The sequence below is a fragment of the Gavialis gangeticus genome, unplaced genomic scaffold, assembly GCF_001723915.1.
Source record: "Gavialis gangeticus isolate Ggan-Ray unplaced genomic scaffold, GavGan_comp1, whole genome shotgun sequence".
In the NCBI taxonomy this organism is placed as follows: domain Eukaryota; kingdom Metazoa; phylum Chordata; order Crocodylia; family Gavialidae; genus Gavialis; species Gavialis gangeticus.
This window is the reverse complement of record NW_017729019.1, coordinates 14,799,672-14,816,269: the sequence shown is the minus strand read 5'-3', so window position 1 is coordinate 14,816,269 and position 16,598 is coordinate 14,799,672. Positions and strand designations below refer to the sequence as shown.

The following is a 16,598-nucleotide window of genomic DNA, read 5'->3' as shown; positions in this document are numbered from 1 at the left end:
CCTTAGTGTCACTCCCATGAAAATCTGTCCAAATCTGGCCATGCAATAAAATTCCAGACAGCTCCATCTGCACATAGTAGAGGCTTGCTAGGAGTTTGGCAGCCAAAATCTCTGAAAATTCCCTTTACGCTGAATATACTTCCTTCATCCCCTGGCAAGTCCAGGAGCTGCCATGCCATTAGGCTCAGCACTGAGCTTCCAATACCCCCCAATGGAAACGCCCAGGCAAAAAGTAGGAAATAGCAGCCAGCTAACCAGAATGTGGAAGTTTGAGGTCGGAGCAAACACAGACAGCCTCTACGCAGTCAGGGCCGTAAGGCCCCAACCCCTCCAAAGCCTGGAACTGAACTCAGATGTACTAAGTACATATCCTAGAATCGCAACATCTCGCTCAACGATACTGCAGTCCTTGTACTCCATATTGGTTATCAGCATCGGAGATTTCTGGCTTCAGGTCAGCAAATAATAGAAGGAATACAAATAAGCATAACAAGATGAACACAGAACTGTCTCCTTCCCTAAAACTGAAGAGATTCAATAGCAATGAAGAGGGAAATGTGTTTTCTAGTCAAGGTCTATCTGCTTGGTTCAGAGCATCTTCTGTTCAGAGTGCTAACTGCAGAACAACCCAGGTGAGCAACCGCCTAGAGTAACAGTGAGTGTGTTCAGTCGATATCTACTTATATTTCTTCACAAGTGCAAATAAATATAATGTATCTGCTACTAAGTCACAATACTAAAGCTTTTAAATAAAAAGAAATAACACTGCCAACTTGACAATGGTGTCTGACACACACCAAGCTCCCCAACGTAGGGCTTCCAGGTATGAACAACAATTTTAAGCCATAGAAATTATTCTGAGCTGCACTATATTTCTATGATTTTGTACTGAAGTGAAGCTACTTCAGAACAGAAAACAGGACAGCCTTCAGTGGGAAGGAAAATGCTGTCATTCTCACACCTTACTGTAATCACACAGTTTCCTCAAAAGCACAAAAAAAGGAAGCACCCTCAGACGAGAAGGAAATATGTCCTGCAGGGGTATAGTTGAATACTTTAAACAGGATATTGCTACCCATGAGTTCTTACAAGACAAAATGACCTGGTTCAAAATTAAGCTGGGGAACTTGTATTCTGCTAAATAAACAGGATGTACACAGAAAATACATCTAAAGAGCTGTACTTGTCAACACATGCCTGGAACTCAAATGCCCCCAGCAAAGTTAATGTTACAGGTCAAGACTGCAAGTTCAGCAAAAGATTCCTCCTTTGTTTTAAAGTCTGCCCGGTAGCCACTAAAAGTGAGCCCTACTATCAAATAACATACTGGCCTGTATTACATTTTTAAAAGTTTGGGAAGAAATGGAAAGAATGACACACACAAGATCTGGGAGAGGCACAGATTTCTTACAGTGATTATCTTTTACTGCACTGACTATGTAGTTGGGATGAAGTTAGAAAAGCTCTCAAAAAGCTTATCTATCCAATAAAAGATATCACTGTAAGAAATCCTTGCCTCTTGCATGATTTCTTGGACCATCATGGCTACAACATCATTCTTATACCACTAACACCGTAGACCAGCACGTGCAAAAATCCAGTGAAGTAAAAACCTTTCCCCAGCAAGCGTAAAAGATGCAACTATTACATTTCTACTAAGTTTAGATTTTCAGATAATCAGTCCTTTCGGCATGAACATAAGCCGCCAAACAAACTCTATTAAAATAAAAGCATTATTTTCCAGGGCAGATAGGAGCTCATTGTACAGGTGAGGTATTTTTTCTTTGCAAGAAGATGCTGCAAAGGAGATCTTATCCTTCACCCTACCCCTCTCTTTTAGGTGACTGAAATTTATGAACTTGTGCAAAGCTCTGAAGGGAACATTTATACTTTAAAGCTGGTGTCCCTCAACAAAAGACTCACAGGTACACCAGGGGTGCTGGCTGTAGCCGTGTTGGTCTAAGCACATCGGCAGACAAGGTTCTTTGGGTAAATCTGATATCTTTTAGTAGATCAACTCAAAGAAGAAGAATGTTTCCAACTATCTGAGTTGGTCTGATAAAAGATATCAGATTTAGCCAAAGAACCTCATTTACAGATATAGCAGTGCATCTTCCCAAATTCTGCTCCCAACCCTAACAGTGGCAATAGAAAGCTTCTTACTGATTTCCTCCCAGAACCCTACACATGTATGTTAATGTCAAAAGCAACCAACATGTCAAAGCTTGCAGAAAAAGCTAATTTTTTGTGATTTCCTCATTGGCCTAATAAAAGGTATCATTTCTGAACCATGAGTTCTAGATTTTGGTATTTCTCTTTGTCTCAGGCCAACATGGCTATCAAATATATCCCTGAAACATGGAAGATGGCAAATTTTAGCCAATTTTGGATTTTAAACTTCATTGCTGAACAACTAGAAATATTTCTACACTTCCTTGCTTGTCATCTGACACCTCCAGGGAAGGAATCCTGCCTGATCTGCACACCAAAGAGCAACTTGGAACAACTCACAAAGCCACTCTCATGGACTCAGAGGGACAGACTTCCATGTCCAGCTTCCTCTGTGCAAAATCAAAATTTATTTCCTACCTACGTAGACTTTTTACCATCTTTAATTTTCTCTGAGCCTGAGGACGGGCCTTTGAGCCCAAAAGCTTGCAGAAAAAAGATCATCTTTTTTGCAATTTCCTAGTTGGTCTAATAAAAGGTATCATTTCTGAACCAAGAGTTCCAGATTTTTGGAAAAGCAACCAAAGAAACTTTTCAAAATGATCTCTCTGCTGTGGAAGCTACTGGCCCACTGAGCTGAACTGAAATTTTCTATAAATGTTCTTAAAGGTTAATTTTTGGCTTGCTGTGTCTATTCTGTAATAGCCAAGAGAAAGGCTAGAAAAAACCAGTCCCTGATCCGTCTCTCACTAATTAAAATGTTAAGTGAAATCCTTTAGTATCTACATTACAGTTATAATGCATTTCTTCTTGCCCTCAAGGGGGGAAAAAGAAAAATCAAATGGTTACTGATACTGCAGTGCTCTGCCAGACAGCTGATAATTATCAGTCCTGTCTTTCAGGACAGGCTGGTTTTACTTTGGGAATAGCCAGTCAGCTTCCACATAAAGCTAAGGTGATAACAGGGCCATACAACAGCCAACCAGCGCTCTCTTTTCCATTACTCGAAAAACCTTGCAGAGAACAGGGGCCTCACATGGCTCTCAGAAAAAAGCCTAGCTGTTTCCATTCACTCTCAAAAAGTAGCTGTAATTAAAACAAAGTCCCTCCTTCTGTTTCCCTCCCTCCCTCTTCTGACAGATGCTTTTAGAAGCCAGAAACCTTTCAATTAAATTTAGTAAAATATGGAGGCTTACTATCAAACATCTGTATTGTCAGAGACAAGCACAGCATTCATCAAGACCAGTAAGGATTACAAAGAAAATGCCTAAAACTGGTTTCCCCATTTGTGCCCTCCCTTCCTGGCAGCAGGCCCTTTCTGCAGTGAAAAGGGGGTGGAGAACAGTACTTCTTGCAAACAATCTGGCAAAAAAGTAGGGCTGTGGTAGAAAGGGCCCTCCATTACAGAGCAAACCCAAGCACAGCACATGACTGCCACACTGCAATGAGACTCTTTCTGCTTTAGAGAGCCAGGGGAAATAAAAGCACAGCAGAACTGACAGCAGTGAAGGAAAGTTTGCTTGGTAATGCCTTATTGGACAACAGCAGCCTGGTACTTAACATAAAAACTTGCTTTTTAAGGGAGGGCAAAGGAAGAAATGTTCAAATTTAAGAATCTCTCTGACAAATAGACTTCATGGGAAACCACTTTGTGCATCTACACTATTCAAACCCTACCCTACTAGCTGGAAGTTTGCATTTCTTAAGACAAGTAAAAATATAACTCTCTCCACTCAAGACATTTGAAAAGCTCTTTCTCTGCCCAATTGTTAGTTTTAAAGTTGTCAGCTGCATTGGAGACTGTGGTAAAATAAAAACTCTCCCCAGTATTAGCACCGTTCTGTAAAGACAATGGTTTAGTGCTATGGTCATTAACAGAATTTAATCTGATCTACCAGTACATCAACCACAGAAAATGGGCAGCATGGCACCTTAAAGACCAACTCTTTCAGAAAGACATAAGCTTCATTACCTCTTACCTAGGAAAGCTTATGAACAAACAAGTTATTCTTTAAGGTACCACCCTGCCTTGCCTTCTGCCTATCTTCAAACTAACACAACTAATGACTTCTCTCTGTATTGATCACAGACATACTATCCTTGCATACAGATTTTTGTAAGATCCTCATCATTCCAGCTTTTCTCTTTGGTTCCTAATGTTTCCGGTCTACTAAACCTAAATGAAAATTGTATTTAAAAGCTTTTCTGGGTTTGAGTTGACATATTTTTCTTATTTCATTTTCTTCCCATGTGTTTGTAACAGAAATTGCACAGCCAGCCAACTGTCACATTCAGAAACAAGATTCATCAGAAGGTACGACAAGCTGACAATGATATCACACATTTTTTTGAAGTGTTGTAGTGGTCCATCATCTAAAATGCTGCCAATTCCAGAAAAAAAAAAAAGTCTTGGATTTTACTATTTCTTTGTATAACATCTAGAAAATATTGTTGTTTTGTTTGCTTTATGCTGTCAACAGTTAATTGAACCTTACCTTTCGAAATGCAGAAAAAGTATTTCTTTTGAAATAAACTGTCCTGTTTAGTCTAAATATTTTCAAAGCATCTTTACAAGAATCAAGACTTCAAAAGAACTGTTCTATCCAACTAGCAGTAATCACGTTTATAAGTGTGCATCCAGAAGGAACCAGAAGCGCTTTACAAATATTAAGTGAATTATATAGTATAATAAAAGCTTCATTTACTACAGGTCAAACTGTTAACCTGGCATGCACTAATTTAATATAAGCAGCTAACATAATATACAACTGCAATTACAGTCCAATACACTGAAGAAGGAAGAATATAGTGACCATAGCTGGCATCTGGTATGGACACTTGAGTCAACAACTTTGCCTGTATAAACAGGACTTCCTTGCAGTCCCATTTTTACACAGTGGGAGTAGTATTTTATTAACTGTGTATACTCAGACATCTGGTTTTATCTGGAGCAGCAGAGAGTTTGCAAGGCTTGAACTCCCTTGCAGATAATGGTCATATTTGCACTTGTCCAGCACCTTGCAAGAAGCTCAGTGTCCTTCCAGAATACCAATTTTCAAAACAATCCTGTGTGATACTTGAGCGTGATGCAACAAGAAAACCAATGCAGGGCAGGTTAAGCAAGCCTCACTCCAGACACCTAGTCGGTGGAAGAGATGGGAAAAGAACCAAGGAGACCCAATTTCTTACTCTAATCACTAACAATAATCCCCTTTTAGGGCATTTTAGAAGAAGCAATTTAAAGCATTAGTGACGCACATTAGTACTCTCTGGAAATGCACTGAAATTACTGGGCATTCCAGTGTCCTGTTCTAACAAGACGTTTTATCAGATCTGTGAATCATATTTGAAAACATGCCAATCGAACTCAAAACTACAACATGAAGAGAAAATGTTTATTTGAAACACTAGATAATATACCTTTTACACGCTAGTTTTACTAATGGTATGGAAATACAAATAAAGTGGTTTCCTGACACACAGGGTAAGATTCAGCAAGGTCAACTAAAACTGAAGGTAAAGAACAATTACATTATGCCTCTCTGAAAGCTTTCTTACGACAGCGAGAAAGAAAACACTCCTGTTTCTCAGAAATAGGGCAAAAATTAGAGAATCATCTAGTTCCTTTAACTGCAACATACGCAATGTGTTTTTATCTAGCATAACAGATACCTACAGGGGCCTACAGTGGCAACGAAGTCATTTCCTCCATCCATGCACCTAAGCATTTGTCTCGGCTTCCCCTTTGGCTAGTGCAAGGAGGAAGACTCCACTGGAGACTCCCTTTCTAATGAAAAGCTCCGATTATTCCTTAGCTGGCACCCAAAGAGAGGACTCCTTTCAAGTCTAGGACTTTGCATCAGGCTTTAATACTGAGGAAGGTTTAACATTTACACTGCGCTTGCTAGGTCACACAGAGCCTAGGTTTACTTGAGTTGTCTGTAAGGGCAGATTCTGGAGCCAATTCTTTCAGTCCTGGTTTCTTCTGGGGAAGAGTGTGTAGGCATCATACCACTTGGTCAAACGTCCTTGTCTGATACGTATAAGTTACTTATGTCAATCCAAATTAGAAGGGTGCACACCTGAAAGAATGCAAAAGGCAAATGAAAAGCAAACCAAAAACTTCAATGAAAAGTAAAAATTATGGATTAAACCAGGTTTTCAATCCATATCATGCTTAAAGTAAAACTGCTCACAACGACCTAGTTAATCCTTTCAGTTATGAAAACCAGCATGGCTCAAGGAGACTGGGTAATTCTATGACTACTCTGGCAAGCAAAGCTGAAGAGGTAGAAAACAAATGCTCGTTTACAAAATGTAAGCAATAAAGGAATTTCAGACTCCCCCTCCGTCAAAAACAGCTTATAAAAATGGTGCAGTGGCCATGTGGCCAGGCACATAACTCACTGAAGAGCTCAATGAAGACAAAACTATGAAGAATAATTGGCTGTTACCATTACAACCTGAGTTACAAATGTGTGAGCGGATGAAGTAGCCAAAGATAACTGTATCTGTTTACAGTTGCATCCAAAAGGAGCTGGACACTATCCATACATTCAGCAGGAGACCGTCCCTGCCCCAGATGACAGAGTGCAGGGTCAGGCAGGAAGCAGACATACTTGCTAAGAGAATCAGAGAACAGGCAAGATGTCAAACAGGGAATTTTAGCACAGCCAATACCATAACCTGCAACTTGATGCTAACCCATGGCTAATGCAGAGTGACATGCTGCTGTTTCAATTAAAAACTTGTTATCACATGTTAAATCATGAAATCAGTCATTTGAACCGTACTCTAGCCTGACCTCCCAACCACTTCAAATCATTTCATGTTTTGCCACCATTCAGCAATTACTGCATTATGTGGACAAACTATGCTTCCTACGCTCCACTCTTCAGAGACCAGGTTCAGCGATCTCTGCCTGCACAATCTCCCTTTGTTTGGAAGTTACATTTTCTCATCTCGTTCCAATGTTCAAGGGCTTGGAGCTTAGCAGTGCTAGCAACTTTCTATCCTGTCCTTTTACCACTCGGTATATCATAGCCTGTACAGCTCTACCTGGCATGAAGACCTTTTGTACTTTATTCAAAGCTAATAAATGCTTTGCATAACCCCAATACACAAGCATTTATGTGCACTGTGCTTTTAAAATCCAAAGAACCTGAATCACCGATCAGGATGCCACAATGACCTTGAAAACAGTAAGAACTCTGCTTGTCATCACATCTGTTTGAAAAGAGGAGCAAGAAAAACAGATCTTTACCCAGTAAAGAATGAAAGTCAATCTCTTGGATTTAACAAGCCATAACATGGCCTCAGTTACACCAGTGACACACAAGCATATTGCCAATCTGCTAACACAGAGTCCCTAAGCAAGCATGCCAACCAGCACAAGGCTTACAGTAAGGCTTCTCCAACCCTCTTGCTATTCAGGGCATGTTACAAAGTTAGCACCAAGTAACAAGCACCATTTCCGTCAGCAATGTCATAGCCAGGTTTAAACACCGAGATGTGATTAATTTGAACAAGTGCCTGAATGCACATGTTCTCAACACTAAGCCATTAAAAACAGAAACCATCACGTGCATAACAAGAAAACTCTCTCACAGAAAACTGAATAGTGTATTTTGTTTTAATTACGAGACACTGTGGTCTCCCACAGCACACAATATTCTGTAGCTTTAAATGTATTATTTAATCCACATCACAATAGCTGTGAAGTGAGACAGCCAAAATAATGGTAGGAAAAAAAAAAAGGAAGGAAATCAAAATTAATCACACTGTAGATCCTGGCAAAAATCATGATACATGCTAAGAGGAAACTATTAGAATTGAAACATTAAGAAAGTGAATAAAAGTATGGAAACTCTTGCTAACCCAGCTACTGTACTAAAATCATTGCAACTATGCAAATCATACCTAAGGAGAAACCCAGGAAGAATTTTAAAAATCCAGTCAGATTTTTCAAGTAAACTATTAGAGCAGCAACACAAATCTCTAAGTGTACTTACTGCATGGCTTGGCTGGCATCGAAATGTCCAAGGCTCCTATTACTATTACCACAAATTTCTCGCAGTCAAGTACTATATGCTGAACCTTACTGAAAAGTATGAAAAACAAGAATCCTCACTCTACAAAAAATAAATGTTTTAGACTAGAACAAAAAAATTCTTCTGTGATTTTCATACTAAGGCAAAACTAACCACACAGCTGAGATGCTTGAACTAAGAGCCATATATTTAATTAGTAGAGGGTTACTGGCAAGGCTTTTACAGCAAGGGACCCCATGAAATCGTGCTTCACTTCACCTATCAAAAGGCAGTTTGACCTTCCCGACTTAAATGCATTTTATGTAGCCTTTTTCTGCATGGGATACTGAGACAAATTTTAAGTTCCTTTTTCTTTTAGAAGTGAATGTTGCAGCCTTTATATAATTGTCCCATGTCATTGAAACAGTCAGTTTACAAGAACCCTATGCACTTAAAAAAACCCCAAAACACAAACCATGACTACAAGAAACCAAATGTCCCTGTAAGATGATACACACAGTATATACTGCATATACACTTAGTTTTGATTAACTTAATATATTTATCAATTGAAAAAAACAACCTGCTGCTATGAAAGCTCTTTACTCTTTGCTATTAGAAACTATGCAGTCAGCCCTGAATGAAGATACTTGTCCACATTCACAAGAAGAAACACCCAAACCAGCTAAGAACCAGAAAATCCTGTAAATGTGTTTAAAATATGCCCAAACAGACCATCCCTCTAAATTATGTAAAATAACAATAGTCCAAAAACGAAGATTCAGTCTGCATTATTCAGTGCAGGTCAGAGTTGAACAGATGCCTAACTTACCTAAGTATTAAACCTACTGAATAAGACCTACAATTTAAAGAACTTGAATGGTTGTGCCCAATTTTGTATATACTCTGTATTTAGCTGCATTATTAATAGTCTCTGTTCTTAAAGCTGGAACCATCGTCATGTCTCTCTCAACTGTTAGATCCCTCTTTCCCTTCAAGCCTAGACTCTACTGTCCCTTTTTCCATATAAAGGACCATGGGTCCATTTTCACCCACTTCACTTTGTATCCATTTCCTCTTTTTCTCTTCCTGTACTGTGCACTTACTTTCTTCCCTGCATTTTCTGCGTTCCCAAAAATGCCTCGGTATGTTTAAGAGATTTACCATAAATGCATCCTAAAAATTTCACCCTGCTGTACTTTCCCACACCATCATCCCACACATAAAACACCCTCAGTTACTTATAAGGGTTAGAAAAAAAATTATTAAATATTTATAGTCACATGTGCAAGCCAGGGCTAAATGAAGATGGATTTTTTTTCTACTATCCAAGGTCAATGCCTATGCAGTCACTTCATCCTGTTGCTGGGAAAAGTGAGCACATGTCCCTGTGCCTTGATAGAGAACTCAACCTGTTATAGTCCCTAGCTATCTGTGCCTTAGAAAATTGAGATTAAAGTACTGAAGTGCCAAAAAGAAGGCATTGTTAGGGTTAAGTCCTCTGCTCTCCTTTCTGTTTATACCCATCCTCTGTTTCTGGATTCTCCATTTCCCAAATCAGTGAATACTTCCTGTAACTGTTACCTGTGGTCTTCCTCAACTACTAATCTATTTCGCCCAGTTGTAACAGTCAACCTGACCATGTTCTTCAGTTTCATAGCTGCGTCCAGGGTTCCCATTGAAACTAATGATAAGACAATCCCCCGTTTCCTGCTTTTGCAGTTTGGGAAAGTTCAGCAGCGCTAGAAATGCTGGAGCCAACTGTAACCCTGAAAGAAAACATTCATACTGCAGCTTAAACTCAATTTTGTTTAAGCTGTCTTTACAACTCAAAAAAAAAAAATCTAGAAACCCTTTTTTTAAGATGAAAGCTTATAGTCTGTCAAGTTGATAGGACTGTCCTGAGAACTTACTACATGCCATGGGGGAGTGGATATCTAAGCCAACCTGCATACAAATGCAGATACAGTACTCTGTTAGCAACATATGTAGGGTATTTTTATTTGGCTTTAACCACAAATCTTTCATGTAGCTGAAGGGAATGTAAACAATAGTCAAGTTGAGCCGCTAGAGCAGTGATTCTCTGACTGTGGTCTGTGGAAAGCTGGCTAATCATATGATGCTGGCTCTTCAGTGTGATTCAGCAGCTGGAAATAAGGAGATAGTTAAGAACATATTCAATTCTTTCCTAATATTACTTTTCCAAGCAAGCAATTGCTGCAAGGAGGCCACAATGTTAGCTGATCATCAATAGATGGACAAATGCCTGCAAGTGTTAAAATTTAGTCAAGAGCTTATCTGGTGCCCTCTTTCTGAAAGCTCTCTGTGCCCCTGGTATGCATTTATGGTTTTCCTCTGTAATTTTAGTCCTCATTCAATATGCCGGTCTCTGTGAAGAAATGTTCTACCTCAAAATCTCCTCAAATACAAGTAGTTAACAAAACCTGACTTCGGTCAGATACACAGCAAGCACTTTTAAAGCTGAAACCACTCAAGACTTGCTTTAGAAGCCAAAAAGACATTGGGACAATTGTCCCTATAAGATGATACATGGTAAAATGAAGAAACCTGGTAAATACAGACCGCTATATTGCTTCCCTCAAAACACTTAACTTCTAAGCACCTCCCCTCTCACACAAGCGGCAAGTATCCCAGGAGTTTACTCCCTTGCTATTTTCATCCTTTTTTAGAGTTGCCTTATGCCAACTACTGCTAGAAGGCTCTTTGAAAGCTCTTCAAAATCCTTTTAATGTAACCAGATTGATTTTTTTTTCTTTTTGGCCACACATTCCTTTAAAGAGGCATATTTCTCAAATAATAGAAATAAAGTAAGATTTTTAGACCATTTATTTAAGAAATTATTTTGTTGTTCTTCTGTTCTATTTGTTCAAATTAATTTTTCCTACTGTCAATTTTTTGAACATTTCATTGCAAGAAAGTATTTTCATCCAAAAATCTGTTGCATAGGCACTCTCGTATCCTAAAAAAACAAGCTCCCAAAGTGTTTAATATGTGCAAAAAGAACACATTAAAATCTCTAAGCAGGGTGGATAAAAATAATGCTGATTTATCCTAAAACTCACAAGTTTGGATTTTCCTCATCTAAACAACATTTTCTCATTTTAAGCACATTTCTATTTTTAAAGTAAAGCTATTTGACATCAAGAAAATTATGTAAGCTTAGGCCGTCACAGTTGTATTAAAAATCATAAGCATTATACATTTATGCCAGAGTCAAAACATGGATTAAGTAACTAAAAAGAGTCTTCTAAAGGGCCAAACTAGCACAGAGAGACTATGTTGTTCATTCCAGTTTATCAAACTAGTATATTCGATGTTAAGAAACCAACAAAAAAATGAAAAGCAGGGAAGCCTGTTTTCCTTTTCAAATCTATGAATAAAATAGCGGAGAGAGAATGAGATCTACTAGCTCAATATTTAAGGACACAATAAGAAACTGTCAGTTCATTTCACCACATACAAGAATACTAAATAAAGAGCACATTACAAAATAACTTTATCAAAACGTGTTTTTGTTTTTTTTTTACATTTAAGGGAATTTTAACTAATCAACTTCTAATTCTTTTATTTTTGTGCATTTTAATTTAAATTCCAATTTTCATCCAAAGAGCGAATGACTCAAATCACAAGTTAAAAGGTTAATGCTGTAGTACAGTATAAAAAAAAAGTGCATTATTCACTGACTTCTATTTCAAAAAGGGTCAAACTAAGAACCCCTATAAATCGTTAGACAAAGTAACACAACTGCTTAACTAAATGTGTTAAAATATAATGTATTCCCTCAGTCAGCAGAAGAGTGACCAATTTAGTGTTAAGGCTCTATTCAGTCACTGATTTTTATGTTTTAATGATCACCAGTCAATGATAAACCAACGTCTCTCTAGAAAATTATTAAAATACATCCAATGACAGCACGCAATTAAAGTTACTTAAAAACGAGGTTTCCTAATTAGTAAAATGAGCATATTCTAGATATCAGTGAAGTAGTTTATCCTGATGTTAACTTCTCAGTAAGAGATTTTTTTTTAAAGAATTCACCCAATATAGAGACAAATTTATTGGGAAAAAAAGTCCATTTATGGTATTCTATTGTAAGGAGTCTTTGGGTGTTAATGTGTGCTTGTTTCACCTGTCTATTATTAGTGTTTCATTTGCATAGGCTAACAGATACCAGTGTATGAATGCCCAGAAATATAAAACAGAACTGAGCTTAATTAATTTGTGGTCATTTAGTATTATCCATCCAGCACCTTCTGTCACATTCACAAGGCAATTAGGTGGACTTTTATTACAACAGGCAATGGAAATCAACACACTCACCGATTTTACTGTTGCGATAACGCCACCCTCCTGAACACTTGAACAGTTGTTGAAATGAAATCAATGATACAGGTTCTCATTTCTTACTCATTTATGCTTAGGGTTTCTCCAAAGGTCTACATAATTATGCAAATGAGACAATTAAGCAGGGTACAGTGACCAAACTTGAACTCAATTCTATTGTTTTTTGAAGACTGGATTCAGACCTCTGCTGATCTACAGGGCAGAACTGCACAAGTTCACAAATTTATTTTATTAGCACCATTAGATAAATTCATACAAACACCTAAACAGACACTTGGCTTGGCTAAACAACAGCTTACTCTGTTTTCACTCAAGGCAACTCCTAATCAACTTAAGCTTGGCATTGTTCAGCTTTGCTTTAAGCAGCGTCCGCGCAACCAACCGCTCATACCTGATGAAGAATGTCTTGCATTCAAAAGTTGTCTAATTTTGTTCCAACCATGTATAGTTGGTCCAATTAAAGGTATCGCTCCTAAAAAATCCTTACCTCTCACATAATTCCTGGACTATCAAGGCTACACCATCTCTCTAACACTACCACACAACCTTTACCATCAGCTTAATGAAACACGTTTAAAAGAGTCATATCTGGACAGATCAGTGCAACTGTACATCAGAAACCTTCACTCAAGTATATGTATAAAAAAGCCCTAGCACAACTGTAAAAACCTATTCATATTCAAAACACAAAAGTAGATACAAGCCTGTATCACTGTCAGTCTGTACATTACAAATCGGTAATCTATTTGTGAAAGCTGACACATCACTTAACTGTCCATTACAAACACATTTGTATATTTAATCTTATTAAAATCATATCTGTCTAGATATTTTTTAATGAAAAAATGCTACATAAGCCTAATAAATTGTGTACAACTGCTCTAGGAAACAGTTTCTTTACATTGTCCCTCCCATTACCGTACAAAGTAACTTCTAAAATTGAAATTACAAAGAAAAATGTAGCATTTTGGTTTCAAAATGGTTTCATAGAACTGGAAAGGACAGGTGGCTCTTTTAGCCTAGACCTCATATTTCAATTTCACTGGAGTTTTTAAAAGTTATAAATCCTTCAGCCCATTTATAACTGTACTGTTGACGCTCTTCACCATGACAGTGCAGCAATAATAAGGGGGTTGATGAGGCTCCTTCACCACGTTAAATAATAACTGAATAATATGCTAATTAGCTTTCCTCCAGTGAACTGTCTGCATTCCCTTCTGATTTCCTCTAGCTACAAATATGATAATCAGGAGAACAAAGACTTTGGTACAGCCACCTATAAACCAGTAAAACAGATGAAGTCAAAGTGATCCCGTAATATTCAGAAGGAGATGCCTCCTGGTTCACTTTGAATACTGCAAGCCCAAATAAGCTTATTTAAAAAAAAAAAAAAAGAGGATGTTGGTCAATGCACATTTCTATGCAGAGTCACTCTTCTGAGCCCAACAGGGCTGAGCACGTTGAGCAGAACAGTTATTCTCAGACTAACCAATTTACCTTTAATTCCAACTTCCTCCTAAAAATCTCTTTTGACAGCCACTTCTGGCAATCCATCCATCCCTTTTATCCCAGTTTCTTTTTATAAATCTAGGCTCAGGTTTCCTTCCCCATCTCATGTGATGTGCTGGCCTGGAGCTCTGTCAATGTGGTGGATGCAGTCAGCTGCCAAATCCCACGCCACAGCATGCCATGCAGTGCCAGATCTGCCCACCCTTCAAGTCTTTTTATACCTTTCAGGCTGCATCTTGCCTTCAACTGCACCAAAGAAACAGACCTCCCCAGCCAGGCTAGCCTGCTCTTAGCAACACTGCTATAGTGGGAGGTGGGAGGGAGACAAAACTCACAAAGCAGGTCTAGACTTCCTGGCTCCGGAGTGTTGCCCCCATCAAGATGGGAGAATTTGAAATGCAACCACTCTAAACTCTCAGACCAGTTAATCACATAATATATGTAACATGCAGCAGGGGCCTTACTTTGCACATGTGGCTGATCTAGACTTATTTGTGATTCAGCCATCAGCTGCACCATACATTCAAATCTACCGTGCAGCAGGAGCCCACAAGACAGGCAGAGTTTAGGAGGTTCAATTACTCAGAGCTCTCAGAGACCCAAGCTACAGATTACATATGCAATGCCATTCACAGGCAAATCACACAACGCATGCAGGCCAGCCACACGCCCCAAGTAATGATCGTATGTCATAAAAATGGCTATTAAGCTACAGAAAGAGAGCCAACCAGTTATAAAGGTAGAGCTTGAAACTGTGCAACAACTCTAGAGCTGGTTTCTACCCAAACTTCATGCAAACATGTAGCAGGGCCCGTAGAGCTGTTACACCTTCATAGCCGATTGGCTCTTTTTATCGCCAGACACTCATTTTTATCATGTGTAATCATTACTTGGCATGTGTGGCTGGTCAAAATTCACCTGCCAATTACATCATTAACATAACGTGTTGCGGGGCCTATCACAGCTAGTTTCTAGCCAGCTTTCACCTGAACCTGTAGCAGGGCCATGAGAAGGACCACGGGCCAGGTGGGCAGGCAAGGGGGCACAGGACTGGGGGAGCTCACACTTGGCGAGAAGCCGGGCACCTTTTCAAGCTGCTGCTGCATAACACAGGAGATTGGGCAGAACTATGGTCCGACCCAGGACATACGGCAGTGCTTATGAGCTGCAACTGGATCCCTTGGCTCCTTCAGGCCAGGCTGCCCATCCCCAGCCCCTGACCCCCACAACTGTGCTGCACCTGATGCCCCATGATCCCCACCCCCAAGCTCCAGTGCACCCTATACCCCATGATTCCCCCCCCGGTTGTGCTGCTCCCCAGTCCTCAAGGAACAATGCCCCATAATCGCCCCCAGCCTGCTGCACCCCAGTCCTCAAGGCACCTAATACCCTGCGATTATCACCCCCAGCTCTGCTGCACCCCAGTCCTCAAGGCACCTGATAACCCATGATCCCACAGCTGTACTGCACCCCAGTCCTTGAAGCCCCTTTTAACCCATAACCCCTCCCCAAGGCACCCCACAGCCCATGACCCCACCAGCCCTGCTGCACCCATCCTTGAGGCACCTGATAAGCCATGATTCTCCCAACCCTGCTGCACCCCAGCCCTTGAGGCCCCTTTTAACCCATGATCCCCACCACCTCTGCTGCACCCCAGTCCTTGAGGTGCCTTTTAACCCATGATCCTCCACAAAACACCCCATAGCCCATGATCCCCCCAGTCCTGCTGCACCCCAGTCCTCAAGGTACCTGATAGCCCATGATCCCAGTTCTGCTGCATGCCAGCCCTTGAGGCCACTTGTAACCCATGATCCCCCCCAGCTCTGCTGCACCCGTCCTTGAGTCACCCCCATCATCCCCCCGGGGGCACCGCATAGCCCATGATCCCCCCCCAGCCCTGCTGCATCCCTGTCCTCGAGGCACCCGATAGCCCATGAACCCCCCAACTCTGCTGCACCCCACTCCTCAAGGCACCCTGTACCCCATGACTCCCCAGCCCTGTTGCAGCCCAGTACTTGAGGCACCCCATCATCCCAACTCTGCTGCTGCACCCCAATCTTTTGAGGCCCTTCAGCCATGACACCCTGAGGTACCCCAAACCCCATGATCCCCCCAATCCTGCTGCACCTGTCCCCAAGGCCTCTTTTAAGCCACACACCCCCAATTTTGCTGCACCCCAGTCTGAGGCATCTGATACCCCATGAGCCCCCCCAACCCTGCTGCACCCCAGCCCTTGAGGCCCATTTTAAGCCACGATCCCCCACGCGGCCCTGCTGCACCCCAGTCCTCGAGACCCCCCGTGATTTCCAACCCCCCGAGGTACCCCACAGCCCACAACCCCCCGGCCCTGCTGCACCGCAGCCCCGAGGCCCCGCGCCCACCTCCTCCTCGCTCTCGCTGCGGAAGCAGAGGCAGGCCGCGCGCTTCTTGTAGCCGTCCCCGTCGTAGGTGCGAGTCTGGTTGGACTTGAGCTTCATCATCCTCCGCTCGGGGGGCGGCGGCGGCAGCGGCTGCAGCGGCGGGGCG

The 16,598-nt window shown here is 40.8% G+C and overlaps 1 protein-coding gene across 1 annotated transcript in view; it reads right to left on the bottom strand.

The window, feature by feature from the left end:
• Positions 1 to 16,590, bottom strand: part of NUDT3 (nudix hydrolase 3) — a 52,808-nt gene extending 36,218 nt beyond the window's left edge. The window contains exon 1 of the mRNA XM_019514171.1: positions 16,454 to 16,590. Within this exon, the coding sequence (XP_019369716.1) occupies positions 16,454 to 16,552 (99 nt within the window). The 5' untranslated portion in view covers positions 16,553 to 16,590. The remainder of the gene's footprint in view (positions 1 to 16,453) is intronic.
• Positions 16,591 to 16,598: the final 8 nt, after the last annotated feature.